At 39.3% G+C, this 18,689-nt stretch overlaps 1 protein-coding gene across 8 annotated transcripts in view; it reads right to left on the bottom strand.

The window, feature by feature from the left end:
* EYA4 (EYA transcriptional coactivator and phosphatase 4) overlaps positions 1 to 18,689 on the bottom strand; it is a 355,737-nt gene that overhangs the window by 175,360 nt on the left and 161,688 nt on the right. For 7 of the 8 annotated variants that reach the window (XM_089676183.1, XM_089676184.1, XM_089676186.1 and 4 more), the window contains one exon: positions 15,676 to 15,725. The exons of the other annotated variant lie outside the window; for it this stretch is intronic. In XM_089676183.1, the coding sequence (XP_089532309.1) occupies positions 15,676 to 15,725 (50 nt within the window). The remainder of the gene's footprint in view (positions 1 to 15,675; positions 15,726 to 18,689) is intronic. 8 annotated transcript variants of the gene reach the window in all.

Here is an 18,689-nt window from a genome sequence, read left to right as displayed (position 1 = left end):
TTTTTTTCATAAGTGAAGATACTTTACTTTTAACATAAGTGGAGTTACTCTTTAAGCTATCATATACTATGTGATTTTCAGTGTGTTCCTGATAAACTGTGAGAAATTTGCTCCCAAGGTGGCTCTGACAGTTCCCTTCTGCTTGACATCCTTGACAGCTGAAACATGGTTTTCACCACTAAAATACTGCATGACTTGATAAAATAACTTGTGCAGTGTTTTAGTAGCATATTTTAGTTAATTCAAACGTTTTATTTTTAAATGCTATGCGGTATCCTACCGCATACTCCAATGCGGTAAGATACCACTTACAGATGCGAATCGCACCAAAAGTACTACTTGTACATGTACTACTTTAGAAATCGGTGCAGCTCTGACCAAGCCAGGACCGCTCTAATAGTGGGCAATAGGGTGCCAAGGAACACATTAGACAGGTCAGGGATAAAGTTGTGGTGAATATTTAAAGCAGGGTTAGGTTATAAAAAAAATCCCAAGCTTTGAACATTTCACGGAGCACTGTTCAATCCATCATCTGAAAATGGAAAGAGTATGGCTCAACTGCAAGCCTACCATGACATGGCTGTCCACCTAAACTGACAGGCCAGGGAAGGAGAGCGTTAATCAGAGAAGAACCCAAGAGGCCAATGGTAACTCTGGAGGAGGTGCAGAGATCCACAGCTCAGGTGGGAGAATCTGTCCACAGGACAGCTATTAGTTGTGCACTCCACAAATCTGGCCTTTATGGAAGACTGGCAAGAAGAAAGCCATTGTTGAAAGAAAGCCATAAGAAGACCTGTTTGCAGTTTGCGAGAAGCCTTGTGGGGGACAAGCAAACACGTGGAAGAAGGTGCTCTGGACAGATGAGGCCAAAATTGAACTTTTTGGCCTAAAAGCAAAACGCTATGTGTGGTGGAAAACTAGCACTGCGCATCACCTTGAACATACCATCCCCACCGTGAAACATGGTGGTGGCAACATCATGTTCTGGGGAAGCTTTTCTTCAGCAGGGACAGGGAAGCTGGTCAGAGCTGATGGGAAGATGGATGTAGCCAAATACAGGGCAATCTTAGAAGAAAACCTGTAAGAGTCTGTGAAAGACTTGAGACTGGGGTGGAGGTTCACCTTCCAGCAGGACAATGACCCTAAACATACAGCCAGAGCTACAATGGAATGGTTTAGATAAAAGCATATTTATGCGTTAGAATAGTCCACGCGAGGTCCAAACCTAAATCCAATTGAGAATCTGTCAGAAAATTGGTATTTTGCAAAGAAGAATGGGCAAACATTTCACTCTGTAGATGTGCAAAACTGGAAGAGACATCCCCAAAAAGACTTGCAGCTGTAATTGCAGCAAGGGGGGCTGAATACAAATGCATGCCACACTTTTCAGATATGTATTTGTAAAAAATATTTGAAGAATATTAATCATTTTCCTTCCACTTCACAATTATGTGCCACTTTGTGTTGGTCTATCACATAAAACCCCAATAAAATACATTTATGTTTTTGGTTGTAACATGACAAAATGTGGAAAATTTCAAGGGGTATGAATACTTTTTCAAGGCACTGTATTCTACAGATCAAGAATTTCCATATGCAGTTACTGGTAAATCTGTGAAAAAATGTTTACTACTATAGAGTTCATGATATATTGAATAACTGTGCTTCAAATGAGTTGAAATATATTTAAATCTCCAAACAGAATGAGATTAAAATCCACACGGAGCCTCGTAGGCTGTTGGGATAAGTCCAAAAAAAATGACAATCCACACCTTCTTCTAGCAAGTCATGGCTGTCAATGGATGGAGTGGGTGTAGACACAAGATCTTAAAGCAGGGCAAACACAGCCAACACACACATTTTTAACTTGTTTCTGACAGTTTGTGGAGAATTGTTGATGGATCTGGAATAGAGTTTAAGTTTTGATTTGAATCATATGTCACAGTATACACTCAAACTGACTTCAATCTGATCTGAAGTACCTGTGTACATCAGCCCTTATTCTGATTTGCTGGTTTACAAGATCAGTATATTTGGCATTGACATTTGACTGATATTGGCCCAGAATTTAAAAATTGAAACAAAATGGTTATATATAATTTATTTTTAGAGGTAAGCAATTCTACCATTTATACATTTTTGCTTCTGTTTCTTTAAAGTGAAATTAAACTCTCACAAGCAACACTAACTATTTGAATCCTCCTAGCTAGCAATAAATAGATAGGAAAGTATATTAGTATATTCAGTTACTTGGTTGTTTCTAGCCTGGGTCAAAATGATGTTGTGCATCATAGTCTGCATGGGCATTTTGTTTTCTTTCTCCTGGAGGAGGGGAGGAGAGGCTTTCTCAGCTAAGCACACCCTCCTGCCTGCATGCCTGAGCTAAGGGCAGATGAATTTCAAGACTTAAATGCTACACGAACAGGGGCGGTCTGACAACTCATGGGGCCTCCAGGCAATAGGGGATCATGGGGCCCCTGTGTCCTTGCCCACACTCAAAAAATCCTATAAAAAGGTACTAGGGGCATCTCATGGGGCCCCCTACTGACCCTGGGCCCTCTGGCAGTGCCCGAGTGCTTGAATGGTCAGTCCGCCCCTGTACACGAATGATCTGCCCTTACTCAAGTCGGCCACACACAGAAATACTGGTGATTTCTCAACAAAATAAAGCATGGAGACATGGATGGATGGGGGAGATTTATCTGAATATTAAAAATGAATTAAATAGCATTTTCAGTTTGTGGTGCTCAGATACAATTTTATCCTGCTTTAATGATATAATTATGCAAATTATTGTTGCCAATTCCATTCTAACAACATATATGCATGTTAACAGAATAGATATTGCTAAAATAATGTGATTTATTTGAGCATATAGGTTCAAACACAACCTGATTTTCTGCTTAGTATTAGATAAAGTGGGGAAAAATTAGACCCTATGTCTTTTTTTTCACGTGCATTTTTGCCACATTGTTACCACGTTTTGCGTTTTTTTCAGCATTTTATTTTTTTTGTTAAAGTGCAAACATTTATGTTGCTGGGCAGAAAAGAAAATGCAAAACACGGCAAAAACACAGCAAACACACTTCATACGTTTCAGCAGCATATCCATTGAACGCTATTGTAGCAAAAACGCTGCTTTTTGCGTTTAAAAAAGTCCCTGACCGTTTCCAAAAATGCAGTAGCAGAAAAACATATAGATGTGAATGTGTCCCTTAGGAAACCATGTTAAATGGACTGTAGTGCATTTCTGCAAAAATCACTAAAAAAAATGCATTGGTGTGAACCAAGCATTAATGTGATCATTTCCATATAGTGGTAACTTCAAATTTCACTCCAGCAGCTATTTTAATAGCAAAGTATAAGCCGTTACTGATTTGTAATGTTCAGCCTTTCTGTCAAACGTCAACAGTTAAACAGGTGCTAAAGCCTTAAGGTTCTTTTTACCTTATTGCATTCTCTGCAATAAGGCAGAAAAAAACTTTTGTCTAGGACCCCCCCTCCCGCCAGCATCCTCTTATACTTGCCCAAGCCCGATCTAGATCCAGCGCTGTGCACAAGAGCAGCAGCTCTCTGCATTCTCTCCCTCCTCACAGGGCAGATTATTACCAGCGGGAGCCATTGGCTCCTGCTGCTGTCAATCAAATCCTATGACGAGGGAGCAGGGAGTGAGGCAAAGTCCTGCTGTCTATGTCTATAGGCTTGAGCCTGCATAAGTACCCCCTTAGCAATTGGCTTGCTAGGGGGGATTACTTGGCAGGAGGGAAGAGCCAGGAGCATCGAGAACTGAGAAAAGGAGGATCGCAGCTGCTCTGTGCGAAACCATTGCACAGAGCAGGTGAGTATAACATGTTTGTAATTTTTTAAAAAATAGAGGGTTAGAATCACTTTAAAAATGGATTTAGTGGGAAAATGGAGTAATCTTTGATGTGTGGGCTGCAATTTACAGCCTGGCTTCACTTTCTGTATGTGCAATGTGCAACATGGTGGCTTTCAATGTGGGAAAAACTGGGTCTCTCTCATGGCAAATTTAAAGAACATCTAAGAACAAAAATGTAGTACAGTGCAGATCACCAGTCTGTAGATGTGCTGGCACATCTTCGACAGGTTCAGAAACATATAGAATTCCAGTGCCCTTGTAAATCTTGTGCACTGAAGTGATATTTTAAACAAAGTTATGGGCTTTCCCAGGTATTTTCTGTTAACTTCAAAACACTTTCTCTCTATGTAATGGAAATAACAAGAGGTTGTTTGAAGTCCAAATTAGAAGAGCAGACTAGGGTGACAATGCTACTCTGCCATGAATCTCATACAATGAGTGAATGTTGCCACCCTTGGGCAGTGTGTTACTGGCAAGATCACCAGACAAAAATAATAACAACAGCTTAAGAAGCAAACTAGTTCAACCAGCACATCTAAATACCAGTAAGCTGCAATACATTCTAGGATACCGTCCAACACTACACAAAGTTAGGATTAATCTAGGTTTAGATTGGAAGAAAGTGGTTTTACGATTGTAAGGAACAGCATCAACAGCCCTACACCACTTATAGTACGAGTTTCCTGCAATGTAATCCTATGCATTGCTGTCCTCACTGATCACTGGGCAACTTGCCTAATTACTAGGAAGACGTTCCGGTGTCCTACATATAAAAAGGTCAAGAAAGTTCCTCTATGCATGCTCAGGAATGAAAAAAACTGCAGCTTGGGATAAGTAAATAATTGGTAACTAAAGAAACGTGTGTCATGTAACCTAAGTGGTTTAAACCTACAAGACATGAGTGCTGCCAAAGATATTCTTTTTTAATTGGATATTATACTATTGTATTATGGTGCCCACATTAGTTTATATCTCAGCCATGTAAGAAACAAAACAAAAAAGTATAAAACACTAGACCAGAAATGTTTTTCCAGTTGCTGGCTATCACTAAACCTGTCATGCTCTATTTGTTAACTTAAATGAAACTGTATAAACAGTGAAAGTGACATTCGCCACACATCTACTTGAGATGACTGTGTATTAAATGACAGCATTTAATTCACCTGTTGTGAATGTCTGGTGACTGTCACATTCACTGCATTTTAAATTTGTCCCTAAATCTTGCTATGAACACCTTTTAGAGCAAAGCACCATACTCTATATCAGTGACGACGCATTGGAGGAGGGGCAAAACGCGTTGACATCATTTCCAGTTTTAAATCCACGACGTGTGACGTCACATCCGGTGGTGCGGCGTTCCATAGCCATATTTGATGTGGGCAAGACAGGCAAAATTCCTTGATTGCTGCCAGTTCATTTCACTCCATGTTGATATGATCATTATACATGCCATAATGGATTTTCAGCTTGTCTGAAGGAAATTTATCTACCAAAGGCTTGTTTTACTCTTTTAAAGTGTGAGCGCAATATGGGAAAAAAATTTATATTAAAGGCTTTATACAGTATTATGCTATTTGGCTCTCTTCTTTTCTTTGCATCCACCATCCATCCATGAGCGAGAGTTTGCGGATCACTAGGGAAGGATTGCTGAGGGTCGTTTGAGAGGAGTTAATGTCCATCTGAGCTTGCAATTAATTTTTAAATGTGAGTGTAATGGTGAACATTAGTTCTATTTTTTAGTGTAATCAGTATTACACGATTTGTATTTTCTTTGCTCTCTTTTTCATCCACTCGTGAGGGATTGTTCAGAAAAATATTGAAGATTTTGGAGATTCATTCAGTGTTATACAATTGTGGAGATCTCGTCTCACCTCCAAAGTGTGTGTCTGATTCCTAAAGCTATTACCCACTTTGGAAATCACCTGATTGGGTGAGTGTGGGTGAATATTTGAACCACTACAGATGATTTGAACACGTTGGGAATCATAATTTTTGTAGAAAGTTTTTTTTTTGAAACACAAGACTTTTATTTGAGACTTATTTGGACTTTTTTTTCTTTCTTTTTTATAAAACAGTTTTGCACTGCTTTTATTTTTATTTGTATTTTGATGTTTTTTTTCCCTTTTTTGAGCAGCAGCATTCTTTGATTGTTTTTTATTTCTTTGGCACAGGTTATTTCACATTTTCTTTTGTACTCTTTATCGTGTTCTGTTCTGCCTTGTATTTCTGTTATTGGGGTACTTTTAAAGTGATTGTAATTTTTTTTAATAACAAACATGTCATACTTACCTGGCATTGGCTCTGCACGGAGTAGCCCCGTTCCTCCTCTTCTAGAAACCCCCACCGGTGCTCCTGGCTCCTCCCCCCTGCCGAGTGACCCCATAGCAACTGCTTGCTATAGGGCCACTCGTGAGGGCTTGATATAGAGCATGGCTTGGCACTGCTTTCCTTTCTCTGCTCACTGGCAGTGACTGACAGCGGCAAGAGTCAATGACTCCCATTGCTGCCTCCATGTCCAGTGAGGAGAGAGAGCTGAGAGAGCCGCCGGTCTCAGGCACAGCACTGGATTGAGACCGGGCTCAGATGAGTGTAAGGGGGGTTGGAAGTTGTACCGCACACAGAAGGTATTTTATCTTAATACAAAAAATGCATTAAAGGACAAGTACAGTCAAAGCTCTTTTGGCTGTTCTTCTCCTGTGGATCATGGAAGTGCAGTTCATTCTGCACTCTTATGACCCATTTTCAGCTGCCAGCGGGCTGAAGCCTGCTGGCAGCTTACATCACTCAGGCTGGGGAAAGATCCTGACTTTAAAGTCAGGATCCATCCTAGAGTCTGGAGTGGCACCTAGCTCAGTCTCTCAGTGAGCTGCTGAGAGCCTGTGCCAGCCGTTCCCTCCCCTTCCACAGCCCAGCGCTCAAAGTGAGAATTCTGAGATCAGCAATCATTTGCTGAATTCTCACCCTTAGAGCCGCCAAGAGACAGATGTAGCATTGGACTGATGCTGCATCCACCTATGTAAGTATAATTGCGGGAGAATAAATATCCCGTACTTTTCTTTTAAAGTGAAAAAAAAAACTTCTACCTTTACAACCACTTTTATGTGTTTATTCGTTCTTTAAATTTAATCAGTATTTGCCCATGGAGCTCAAAGTAACATGGTCACTTTAATTACAAACCTCTTCAGACTCTTAACTTTATTTTTGCCTCCACAGCTCTGTCCAGCCAAAGGAAAGCCACATGTAAACTACAGGTAGCCAAAGTCACAGCTTACGCAGGATTACGGGCTCCCCATATTACCAAACTGATCAGCCCTGGTTCTCACATGCTACGCCATACCCAGAGTACCAGGTATTTCCTAAGGCTCATGATACTGAATGAATCACCCTGAATTGACACGTAAAGGTTTGCTTTAATAAAATAAGCAGAGGCAGATGAAAGTACAAAAAAGGCAATCATGTTTTCTTTTGCTTTCTTTCTTAACCACTTGCCCTCCAGAGGATTTACCCCCCTTCCTGACGGCGTTGCGTTACTTTAACTGATAATTGCGCAGTCATGCAACGCTGCACCCAAATGAAATTTATGCAGTGCCGTAATGCAAAAAATGGCCTGGTAAGGAAGGGGGGTAAATCCGCAGGAGAGAAAGTGGTTAAGAAAACTCCAGGAAAAACACAACATTTAGCAATAGGTACACAATGTAAATGCTCCAATTTTTGTTTTCTGGTGCAAAGTTAGATTAAAAAGTTGTGTTCTGAAAATCTTGGACCCATGTCAGGAAAGGTCTGTTTCCAACAAAGTCAAAGACAGCTTTGAACATCAAGCAAACCATGACAGATAATGAATCTAGTCCAAAAGCTGCTTTTCCCCCTATCTACATTATGTTATCCCTGGAAATCTGCAGACCTACTGGAAACCAATTCACATGAAGATGGCAAGATTTTTATTCTTACTAGGAATTGTCCTTTCAAATATATTAAACTATTTTTGCATGCAAGAGCAATAATAATTATACAAGATTGATATAATGCCAACAGTTTGCTCAGCACTTTACAATATAACGGGGGACAATACAGCAACAATACAGTTCAATACAAGAGGGTTAGAAGAAATGTATTTTAACATTTATTGTTTAGATGTCATACTGAAAGTAAATTAAATGAGTACATTTGCTATGTTGTATATGCACAAAATTATGTTTTACCACATCCAATTTTAAGAATTAATAGTTTTTTATTCAGGAATCTGTGTAGTAAGCATAATATACAGGTTCTAATGCAAAATATATTTTTTTTACTGTGTTCCGTGCATACAACCACTAGAGTGCGCCATATTATCACCATTTCTTATTTGAATTAGTATGTTTGGTTCTTTTTTTTAAAAAAGTGTCATCTCAATGGTCTTTATCCAGAATCAGAATCCAGAATATATTAAAGTGACTATAACTTTACATATCCAACAAAACCATTTCTCTAGCTACTTTGTTATTACAGTTTTCTACCTTATGAATTAAATGATTTGCCCTAAAGGGAACCTTTCATGTGAGATAGATGAGCGATGCCATTGCAGGTTATTACCTTTGGAAATCCTGGTTGCCTGGCTGTTATGATGACTCTCTTGCATCATTGTTCTAAGGATGGTTTACTAAAAGAAGTAAAATGTTCTCTTAGCCCAGTAGGTATGTGTTTACTCAAATACTCAATCATGTTCAGAGGAACTAATCTGGTGATTGAAGCCAACATGGCTTCACTGGCCGAACTGAACATTCCACTCCTTTATTAATACCATACATTTGCATGGACCCTGAAGGTTTTAAAGCCATAGAGTGAGCATGAGAGCTAGGAAACTACCATTTTCAGAAGGGGGTCAACATGCATTTCTCATCATGGGTATTCTGTCATTTTCATTTACTTGGCTTAGTATACAGTTATTTGCAAAGTGAGAATTCTCCACTCCTTTAGTAAACCAACCTCATATATCTGTACACTTCAAATGGCTTTCAAGGAAACTATTTGTATTGTCCATAAATAGCCAAGTAAAACTATTTGAATCTAAACCAGGGTGCTCAAACCCGTGGCCTGCAAGCCACGTGAACCTCGGAGCCCTCTGATGTGGCCAGTGTCCTCAAACCAAGGAAGTACATGCCCAGAGTCAGCAACCTATTGATCACAATCTGGGCTTGCTGACCCACCATCCCAGATGATCAGAGTACATCAAGCCAGCCTTGGCAGAGAAGGAAATAGGTGGCTGTGGAAAGAGCAGTAGTCACATAAGCCAATGCTTCCTCTGCAGCACCGAGTCTTGTCAGGTGGAGTGATACCAAATGCACTTGGCCTGGAACCTTTCTAGAAGCCTGGAAAGTGATGCCAGCTGAAGCTGGAAGAGGAAAAGAAGGTCAGTGTATTAACCTCTTCCCGTCTGGGCCCATGTCAATAAATGGCCGAACGGGGGGCGCTGCTTGCGCATTATTTCTCAATGGCTGCAGGAATGCAGCCAGAGAGAAGGATACATAAATGCTTTTACAGCCTTTATGGGTGTAAAAGCAATTAATGTAAAAAAAGAAAAAAAAATCTTCATCACCCCCCACAAGTAGTACAGTGTCACTATGGTGACATTGTCCTGCTGGGGTGACAGTATGTTAAAAAAAAACTCGTAAAAATAATATAAAAAAAAATAAAGTTGTAAAACTTTTTTTTTAATTATAGTTTTTGATTATAAACTAATTTGAGTTATTTTTTCCTAAAAATATAGATGAATACATTTTGGCCAAGATTTATGAAGAAAGATGATTTATTTGCACTTTTTTTCATAACTTTTTCATTTATATAGCAAAAAAATAAAAATCCCAGTGGTAAATAAATACCACGAAAATAGTTTTATCTGTCTCAAAAATAGTTTTATATGTCTCAAAAAAATGCTAAAAAATTGATATGGGTACAGTGTTGCATGACCGCACAATTGTCATTCAAAGTGTGTTAGCACTGAAACCTGAAAATTGTCCTGGACTGGAAGGGGGTGAAAGTGTCCAGACTTGAAGTGGTTAAACAGCACATACAGTCAGGTCCATAAATATTTGGACATCGACACAATTCTAACATTTTTGGCTCTATACACCACCACAATGGATTTGAAATTAAACGTACAAGATGTGCTTTAACTGCAGACTGTCAGCTTTAATTTGAGGGTATTTACATCCAAATCAGGAGAACGGTGTAGGAATTACAACAGTTTGCATATGTCAAATTAAAGCTGACAGTCTTCAGTTAATGCACATCTTGTTTGTTTCATTTCAAATCCATTGTGGTGGTGTATAGAGCCAAAAATGTTAGAATTGTGTCGATGTCCCAATATTTATGGACTTGACTGTATGCTGAGCTTTCATAATAGACATATTACTGCCTATAAAAGGGTTAACAACTATTAGGCTACTTTCACACTGATCTGTGGGTGCAGCACAGTGCACCTGCAGCTTTGCTACAAGCTAGCTGCACTGAGCTATGGACTTCCAATTATATTCTGCCGGGTTTGGTGCACTTTCTGAAAGCACAGCAAAACTCCTGAATGCATGAGTTTTGATGCGCTTTCAGAAAACGCACCAAACCATGGTGCGGGTATACCGCAGCACATCAGTGTGAAAGCAGCCTTACAGGGGGCTCAGGACAGTAACATTTAGGACAGTTTACATTTGTGGTTTGGGAGGTGGTAAAACCCCACAGTTGAGACATATTTTTAGCACACACCCCCAACCACTGGTGTAGCATCAGGGGTAACAATGTTGTCCCATGCTCTAGGAAACCCATGCAACCTCCTTATTACATTCTGTTTTACACTTGGACATGAGGGGCTGTGGGGGCAGCATATACAGGAACAATCTTCTCCACTTTCCTTCAGCAACCACTGAAAACTGGCTTTCCTCCTGTCCCTCAAGCAAGCATGCAGCAGTAAAATGTTCATTATGCTATTCAAAATAAAAAAAACTAATTCTGAACCATTTCATTCATTGTGGCCCACGACCAGTTATCAATTCACTTAAGTGACCCTCACTCTTCAAAAGGTTGAGCACCCATGCTTTAAAATGTTGACAATTTTAAGACTGAGGGTTTTTTGCAGGTGTAATAAAGTCAGCGTGAAGTTTATGAAACTATGTCGGAGTCACATGGCTATTTCCTTCAATCATGACTCAGCTTGCTAGGCAAATGGGCAAAGATAGTTTTTATTGAGATTCCATGGTGATTTATTGGCAAAACAGATTCATTTGTCATTGCCATTCATTCTTGCTAGAATTGTGGCTTAAACTGTAATAATGGGCAAAAATTACACTGACATACAGTGCATCCAGAAAGTATTCACAGCGCTTAACTTTTGCCACATTTTATCTTACAGCCTTATTCCAAACTGGATGATTGTATTGAAATACAAACAATACCCCATAATGACAACATGAAAGAAGTTCGTTTTGAAATCTTTGCAATTTATTAAAAATAAAAAATTAACATTTTTCTGTACCCTTCCCCAGATCTGTGCCTTGATACAATGCTGTCTCGGAGGTCTACGGACAATTCCTTGGACTTCATGGCTTGGTTTGTGCTCTGACATGCACTGTTAACTGTGGGACCTTATATAGAAAGGTTTATGCCTTTCCTAATCATGTCCAATCAACTGAATTTCCCACAGGTGGACTCCAATCAAGTTGTGGAAACATCTCAAGGATGATCAGTGGGAACAGGATGCACCAGAGCTCAATTTTGAGTGGCATGGCAAAGGCTGTGAATACTTACGTACATGTGGGTTTTTTCTTTTTTCTTTTTAATAAAATGCAAAGATTTCAAAACAAACTTCTTTCACATTGTCATTTTGGGGTATTGTTTGTAGAATGTTGAGGAAAAAAATGAATTTAATCCATTTTGGAATAAAGCTGTAACATAACAAAATGTGGCAAAAGTTAAGCGCTGTGAATACTTTCTGGATGCACTGTATGATGCAGTCGATCGCTGGCATGAAGATAGTAGCATTGTTTTTTTAATTGGGTCTCCTCTGTAAGATAGTTTTCTAACCTGCAATTGTGTCAGTAGATATATTATTTTTCCAATGTTTACAATATGGTGACAACTGAGCTTGTTTTGCACTGACATGAGGGGCAGTGTTGTCTCCCGGTTGACAGGGTATTCTTAGGAAATTAAAGCCCAACTCAAAGTAACGTTTTAAGCAGTTACAGCTGTAACAGTTGTACAGTTTTAAAAAAAAAAAATATTTTAATACCGGTTTCTGGTATTTGGAACACAAGCCGAGGTCCAGGAAGTGAAACAGTGGTGCACAGACATTGAGTGTATTGGTACCAAGATATTGGGCACTTCGTTTTGTAAGTGTAAAATGTAATACTTTTTATTGCCAAGTTTTAATTAAACACTGCACAATGAGAAATTCTGTTTTTGTGGTCCTTGGGTGAGATTGATGGAGAGATATCGGGTACACAGGTAAAGTGATGATTGGAGGAAAAGTGAAGAACAGCAGTTGGAGAGCATCTAGGGCAAACAGAGCTTTATTACCTTTTCTTACAAATACGAGGGTCATGGATTTTTGGTGAGTACATTGAGGTGACACAGAAGGTGAAGCACTTTGGGAAGATTTGGTGGCACAGAAAGAGTATTTCCATATTGTTATTGGATTGCATGTAGCACCATTTATTGGTTATGTTATTTTGGTTTATGGTATTTGGAGATTGAGGGCGGGGTGTTTGTGGGGAGTGTAAGCACCCACTTATATTTTACTTGTGGATTTAACTAAGCATTTCGTCTTCTAGAATTCTCCTTTAAGGGGGCAGGGCAGGGGGTTTATCTTATGCCTACATACTTTTGCTAAAAGATGTCCCTCATTCCCATCTCAAAAGGTTGGGAGGTATGCATTAACGTTTGATGCTTTGTTGACTGGCTGATCTTAAAAAAAAAAGTCACTTAAAGGTATCACAAAATGGAAAGTAATTTAGATTCACTGTGTAGGAAGCACAGTAAGGATAAAATGTTAGCTTTAAAATGGTTGTTTTTTTTTTTTTAAAGAATCTTTATTGGGTTTTCAATTATACAAAACCTGAGAAGGTTAAATATTCCATGGATGTATCTCAACAACATAACATCTTTAGTAGTTGTACTGACATAATAACCAACACAGGCAATAGTAATAGATTTGTATAGATAATTTAAACAAAGAAATTCACCAAGTATGTGATATCTCTGGAGGGTTTTCAGAATAGGAAGAAAAGTCAGTTGTTTGCAACAGTATCATCAGGAGAATCTGAGCAGAGATTCCTGAGGTATATACTGTAGGTGATAGCAGGTTGTGGCGTAATGGCTATGTGACGAAGAACTGAGACTATGATGAGTGTCATGTATATGGGTCGAAAACTACTGTAGGGAGAAGAAAAAACGTATGTGAAAGAAAGATAGAAAAAGAGAGAGAAGAAGACGATAAGTTAAAGGGAGCAATAGAGAGAAAGAAAAGGTGTGGGAGAGAGCTTAGACTGAAGAATAAGAACAAAAGAAAAGAGAAGGGGAGATGAAGTAGGAACGGGCAAAATAGTTATAAACCTTACATATATCCAGTGAAGTGACTGGCTTCAGGTGATACACAGAGATGAAACAAATCCTCCTACATAAGTTGTGCCTGTCAATCTGCAGTCTTCTCTTCTCCATGCCCATTCTAGCTGCTAAATTTTAAAGTTTGTTTGAAATCAGAAAAAAAGGGGATGGAGAGCTAAAGTTACACTCTGCAGAGCTCAGTGAAAAGGGCTCTGAGAGCTGATTGGAGAGAAGAGAAACACCCCCTTCCACACAGCACACAGGAACAGAGCTGAGGCTGTCAATCAGCTGTAGACCCCTCTCCATCACCATTTTTCTCTTGGTGTCAGGAAAACTTGTCAAAAGTGATTCATGCTGATAACAGCAAAATGAGGCAACAGACAGAAATGACACTTATTGCTCCTAATTGAGACAAGTACACACTATAGAGGGATACGCTTCATTCATATGTCATGTTTGAGGTTTACAATCATGTAAAGCTCAATTCACAACCTGCCTCTGCCTTGTTGTGGTTACCTGTGAATATAGATATAAATAAGCTGCATTTGCTCCCTTTAAAAAAAAAAGGAAGGAACAGAGCTCTGACCCAGAACAAGCATATGGGCACTGAATTGTAAAAGACCTGGCATCTTTGGAGGGAAAAAAGGAAACTTGGTGATTGAAGAGAAATTATCAAGTACAGGCCGTCAAACATTCCAGTAGGTAAAGACAGCTATACTCCTTATCATCTCTCTACCTTTATGGTTACAGTCTACTGAGTTTAGTTAATTCTTGTTAAGGGCTTGCAAAAAAGGAACTTTTCCATTTCCCAAACATGCAAAAATAGTGAAACCTCTATGTTCAATTGCGCCTGATGATTTCAAATGCAAACTCTAGGCAGACTAAACTGCATTGCTACTGGTAAGCAAATTTAGACTCTTTAAAAAGGAGTACACAACACTAAACACTCATATATAGTACATCTCTAAACACATTCCCTAGCTGAAAATATAGGCACAGTGGCACATGACTGCCACAGAAGGGATAAGGTGTCTTTGATGTTTGTGATTGACACCTTGGCTTCACCTTTTGTTTGCCTGGCGAGGTTAATAAGCTGAATTGTTTATATCTGTTAGCAGATACAGTAAGTATTGGCAAAAGAAAGGGTTACACTATACGTCAGATGAATATAGTCAAAATAGTAGAGAGATGACCAGGAGCAGAGTTTTCAATACCTACTTTAGCACATCAAGTTAGAGCAGCTATTCTAAACCAGGGTTCCATGTAACCCTACGGTTACTGTAGAGGTTTCTATGGGTTCTTTGAGCTGTAGCTGATTGACCTCCCATCTGAAGGAGCCTGTATAGTTACAGGTCCATTGCTACTTGGCAGAGGCAACAACATGATATCAATGATCCTTTTAGTTGTCTGTAAGGAAGTCGTTCTGACCACTATAAGAGGGGGCATTTTTTTCCCTGACTATCAATGTAATCTTGGGGCATTTTTCTCAAAGCCTCCAAATAAACTGGTTTTAGATGGGGTTCTCAATGTCTAAAACTTATTTCAAGGGTTTCTTTGGTTCAAAAAGGTTGAGAAAGGCCAAGTTAAAGGTTCGACAAGTTAAAAAAAACCATCCAGTGGAAAATGACTAAGTGTATGACTATGCACAGCTAGGGTTTTACCCCCTCAAGTTACATTACACTAGCACACATTTCGTTTGATAAAAAACACAGTACAAAGAAAACACTTTTCCAGAATGCTGATAATGTTATTACTGAAAACAATCCACAAACATTTTAAAAAGCTACAAGCAAGCTGTCAAGAGCTTTGCATTTAGCCCTGCATAGCAAATCTGTTTTTAAACAAAACTAGTGCATGGTAAGTCTTTGTAAGACTTTATAATTCTAACATAGCTGGAAGCTAAAGAAAAAAAGTCCTGATGTGTAACAGGTGACAAGTTGGCAATATTGTTTCTGCAAAGTGTTCCTGCTTTTATCTCCTCCTGTCCTTTCCATTCCGCTCTCGTATTAATTGTAAAAGCCATTAACACCATTAGCATGCCTGGTGTGAGTTACATTTCAAAGCATGTTAGCCTAGCCCATATGCCATACACCCTAGTCTTTGCTGCCTCTGCTTTCTTTCACACTCGTGCTTCTTTGGTATGATTTACCCTTGAAAGTAGCACCAGCTTCTTACAAATCATTTTTGCACTCCATCTGTAAACCGTGAAACATTTTAACGCTGGTTACCTGGAATTTTGAGGCTCTGGAACATCTGATTCTGGGCACGGTTTCTTTACCTAAAAAAAGGAAATGGCTGCTAGTTATTATATCTAGCAAAGAATTCCATGATTTCACATACACTTAGCTTAGGCAATATTTCCTGCTTAAATTTGGTATGCATATTTTATTCTCAGAGCTTTATAAACTTTTTTTTTAATGTAATGAATATATATCAATGGCATTTCTACAAGAAGTTCCAGTATTTCTGAAATTCCCAGACAACGCAGACTATCCAAACGACAGGAACAAAAAGACACTCTCGGCCAAGTTCCTTTGACTTTGAATGAAACTCTGTTTGCAGCTGGTAGGGGAAAACTATTTTTACTACTTATTTCCTGTCAAAGCTTTCAATAATAAACACCAGATTTAAAGGTAAATGGCATTTAAGAGTATTTATATTTTCTATCCCCAGAAGTCTGGGTATTATGGCAAACTGGCTCTAACCGATTTTCTTTCAATGTTAGTGATTAATATAAATATAAAAATGAATATAAACAGTAACACTTTCAATACATTCATAGCTAATGAGAAATTACATTGTATTTTTCATAACAACACACTTGTTTGAATGAGTCATTTTATTATGACTTTCCAATTTTTACATGCTCACTGTACCAATTTTAAATTGCTGTATTATATATATATGGTTGTATGTGGGTGTGTGGGGGTTCAACTCCTTCTGAAACAGAGGATGCCAGGTTTGGAAGGCAGAGGCAGAAAGTTAAGGTTTTTTAATTTATTGTGTGCTAACAGGGGCCTAAAGTGGAAATTCAGTCAAATCCTAACTATACCTAAACTTGGCTACATCCCCATTCTAAACCTATTCTAATAACCCTGTGAAAGGAAAGATGTCTATACTTACTGAGGACACTCTGGTCCGGTCACATCATGATCGTCCTCCAGAGCCAACTTCAGTGTAGAGGAAAGACAGCCAACAAGGGATTCTCCTTAGTAAGCCTATGGGTGATGTCATCACCCAGGCTCTGCACCCATGGTCAACAATCTCTCTTCTTCACTCAAGCTGGCTGCTGGGGAAATCATGTGACCAAAGACCCAGAGCACCTTCAGAACAGGCAAGTATAGACATTTTTCTTTTCACGGAGTAGTTAGAATAGACTTAGAATGGAATGGGAGAAGGTTTAAGTATAGTTAGTATTTGACTGAACCTCTACTTTAAATCACAGTGCTCTGGAGCAAATTTTCTATGGCAGCCCATTAAAAAGTAATTGGCCAAAATAAACCTCAAAGCACGAAAAAGGTAGTGTAGGCAGCACACCATAACACACACCATACATTGTGGTGTATTGAGGTGCATTGCAGAAGACATGTATTGTGGATGTAAAATGTATGGCACTGCAACACATGTAACCTTGCGCAAATTGGCTCATACATGCTATAAAATGGCTAAACCAATTTAAATAAGTTTGTGCTCACATTTAAAGTATTAAAAGTTGCAAGTTATTTTTTTTCTCACTCCTAGATCAATATACATTGTAGACCCCCACCTCTTCAGAGCAGGATATACAACCTTATACTCCAGTATATAAATCCTTTATCTACCAGCTCTTCCCCAGCTCTAGTAGGTACATTCACCTTTCCCACTGATCTATGTTCCAGGGTACATAGCTGAACATGCTCTTCTAGTGCTAAGAAGTGTGAAGCATGACACTTCCTTGTAATTGCCTTTTTCCACACTCTGAGGGAAGGACTGCACAGGATACATCCTGACACTAGAGGGGCATGTGCTACAGTAGGGTATGTTGGTGTCCAGGTATGGACTGCAACAGAGTAGTAGCAGTCACACTACCAGTGGTGGGCCCAGAGCAGTCACTCTCTCTTTCCTGAGTCTATTTCTTCTTATCCCTACTAGGCCCCTCTCTGCCCTAAGCCCTATAGCAACCTCATGGGCTGCTGTGCTAGCAGATCTGCCTTTGTGTGCTTAAAGTGATACTAAAGCAAAAAAAATTTTTACCTTAATGCATTGTGTTTTTTAAGGTAAAAAATATTTTCTGTGTTTTCTATTCCTCCCCTGTGTAAAGGGGAAAAGAGGGAAGAAGAGATCCAGCACTGTGCACGGCTGTATTTCTTCTCCCGTTTTCCTTTTCACACATCACTCAAGAAGCAGTTAAATGCAATGACAAGGAAGTAGGGGGCAGGGCTATATCCCGCTGTGTGCATCTATGGAGCTGCGCTCCATAGGCACACAGCTCGGGAGCGAGCAGACACTGTGTGCCCCCATGGCAACTGGCTTGCTATGGGGACACACAAAGAAGAGGAGCAGCCAAGATCACTGGTGGGGGGAAGAGGAGGATCAGGGCTGCTCTATGAAATACCACATAATTTAATATCGATATTCTCATCGTACACTTTCCTGGATAAGGATGTAGCAGCAACAACCAGCTGCTGTAGCAACAACCAGCTGGAACTAGAGACATCATGGATCAAATGCACATATTCTTCAGCACACCAAGGATCGTCTAGTTACGTCCAAATATCTACTGAAAAATGATCATATCACAGAAACATAGTGCAACATTTCAGAGCCGCACAGTGCCCCTTCATCAGACATGTGATGATCAGTAAAATAAAAGAAAAATGTGTGTATATGGGGGGGGTCTGGAGTAAATTAAACATAATCTATCTGTACAGACTATAGTGTTTTGCTGAAATGTTGGGTTCTATATATGGTTTCTATGGCTGCAAAATTTTAAAAATGTTTCCATGGGAGAGCAAACTTGTTGTGTTTGTGTAAATAGGTAGATTAGTGGTAGACTTTCCTTAAAAGTGAAGTTTGCCTTATTAATTAGGATGTCTCATGCCATGCAGGCAACAGGATTCTGGAGAAATCTTCACTATAGGGGTGCCCTGATCTCTTCCTGTGGCTGAACCTCTTTGATTGTTTTCACTGCCTGTAACATAATCTGTGAGTAAGGGTGATCTTGGTGAGTCATAGGATCCTATCCCCCATTCCCAGTTTGTGT

The sequence above is a fragment of the Staurois parvus genome, unplaced genomic scaffold (assembly GCF_062004578.1).
Source record: "Staurois parvus isolate SC_StPar_1 unplaced genomic scaffold, SC_StPar_1.0 ptg000165l, whole genome shotgun sequence".
NCBI classification, from domain to species: Eukaryota; Metazoa; Chordata; class Amphibia; order Anura; family Ranidae; genus Staurois; species Staurois parvus.
Note: the sequence above shows the minus strand (reverse complement) of the source record. Positions and strands in the feature narration are given on the sequence as shown.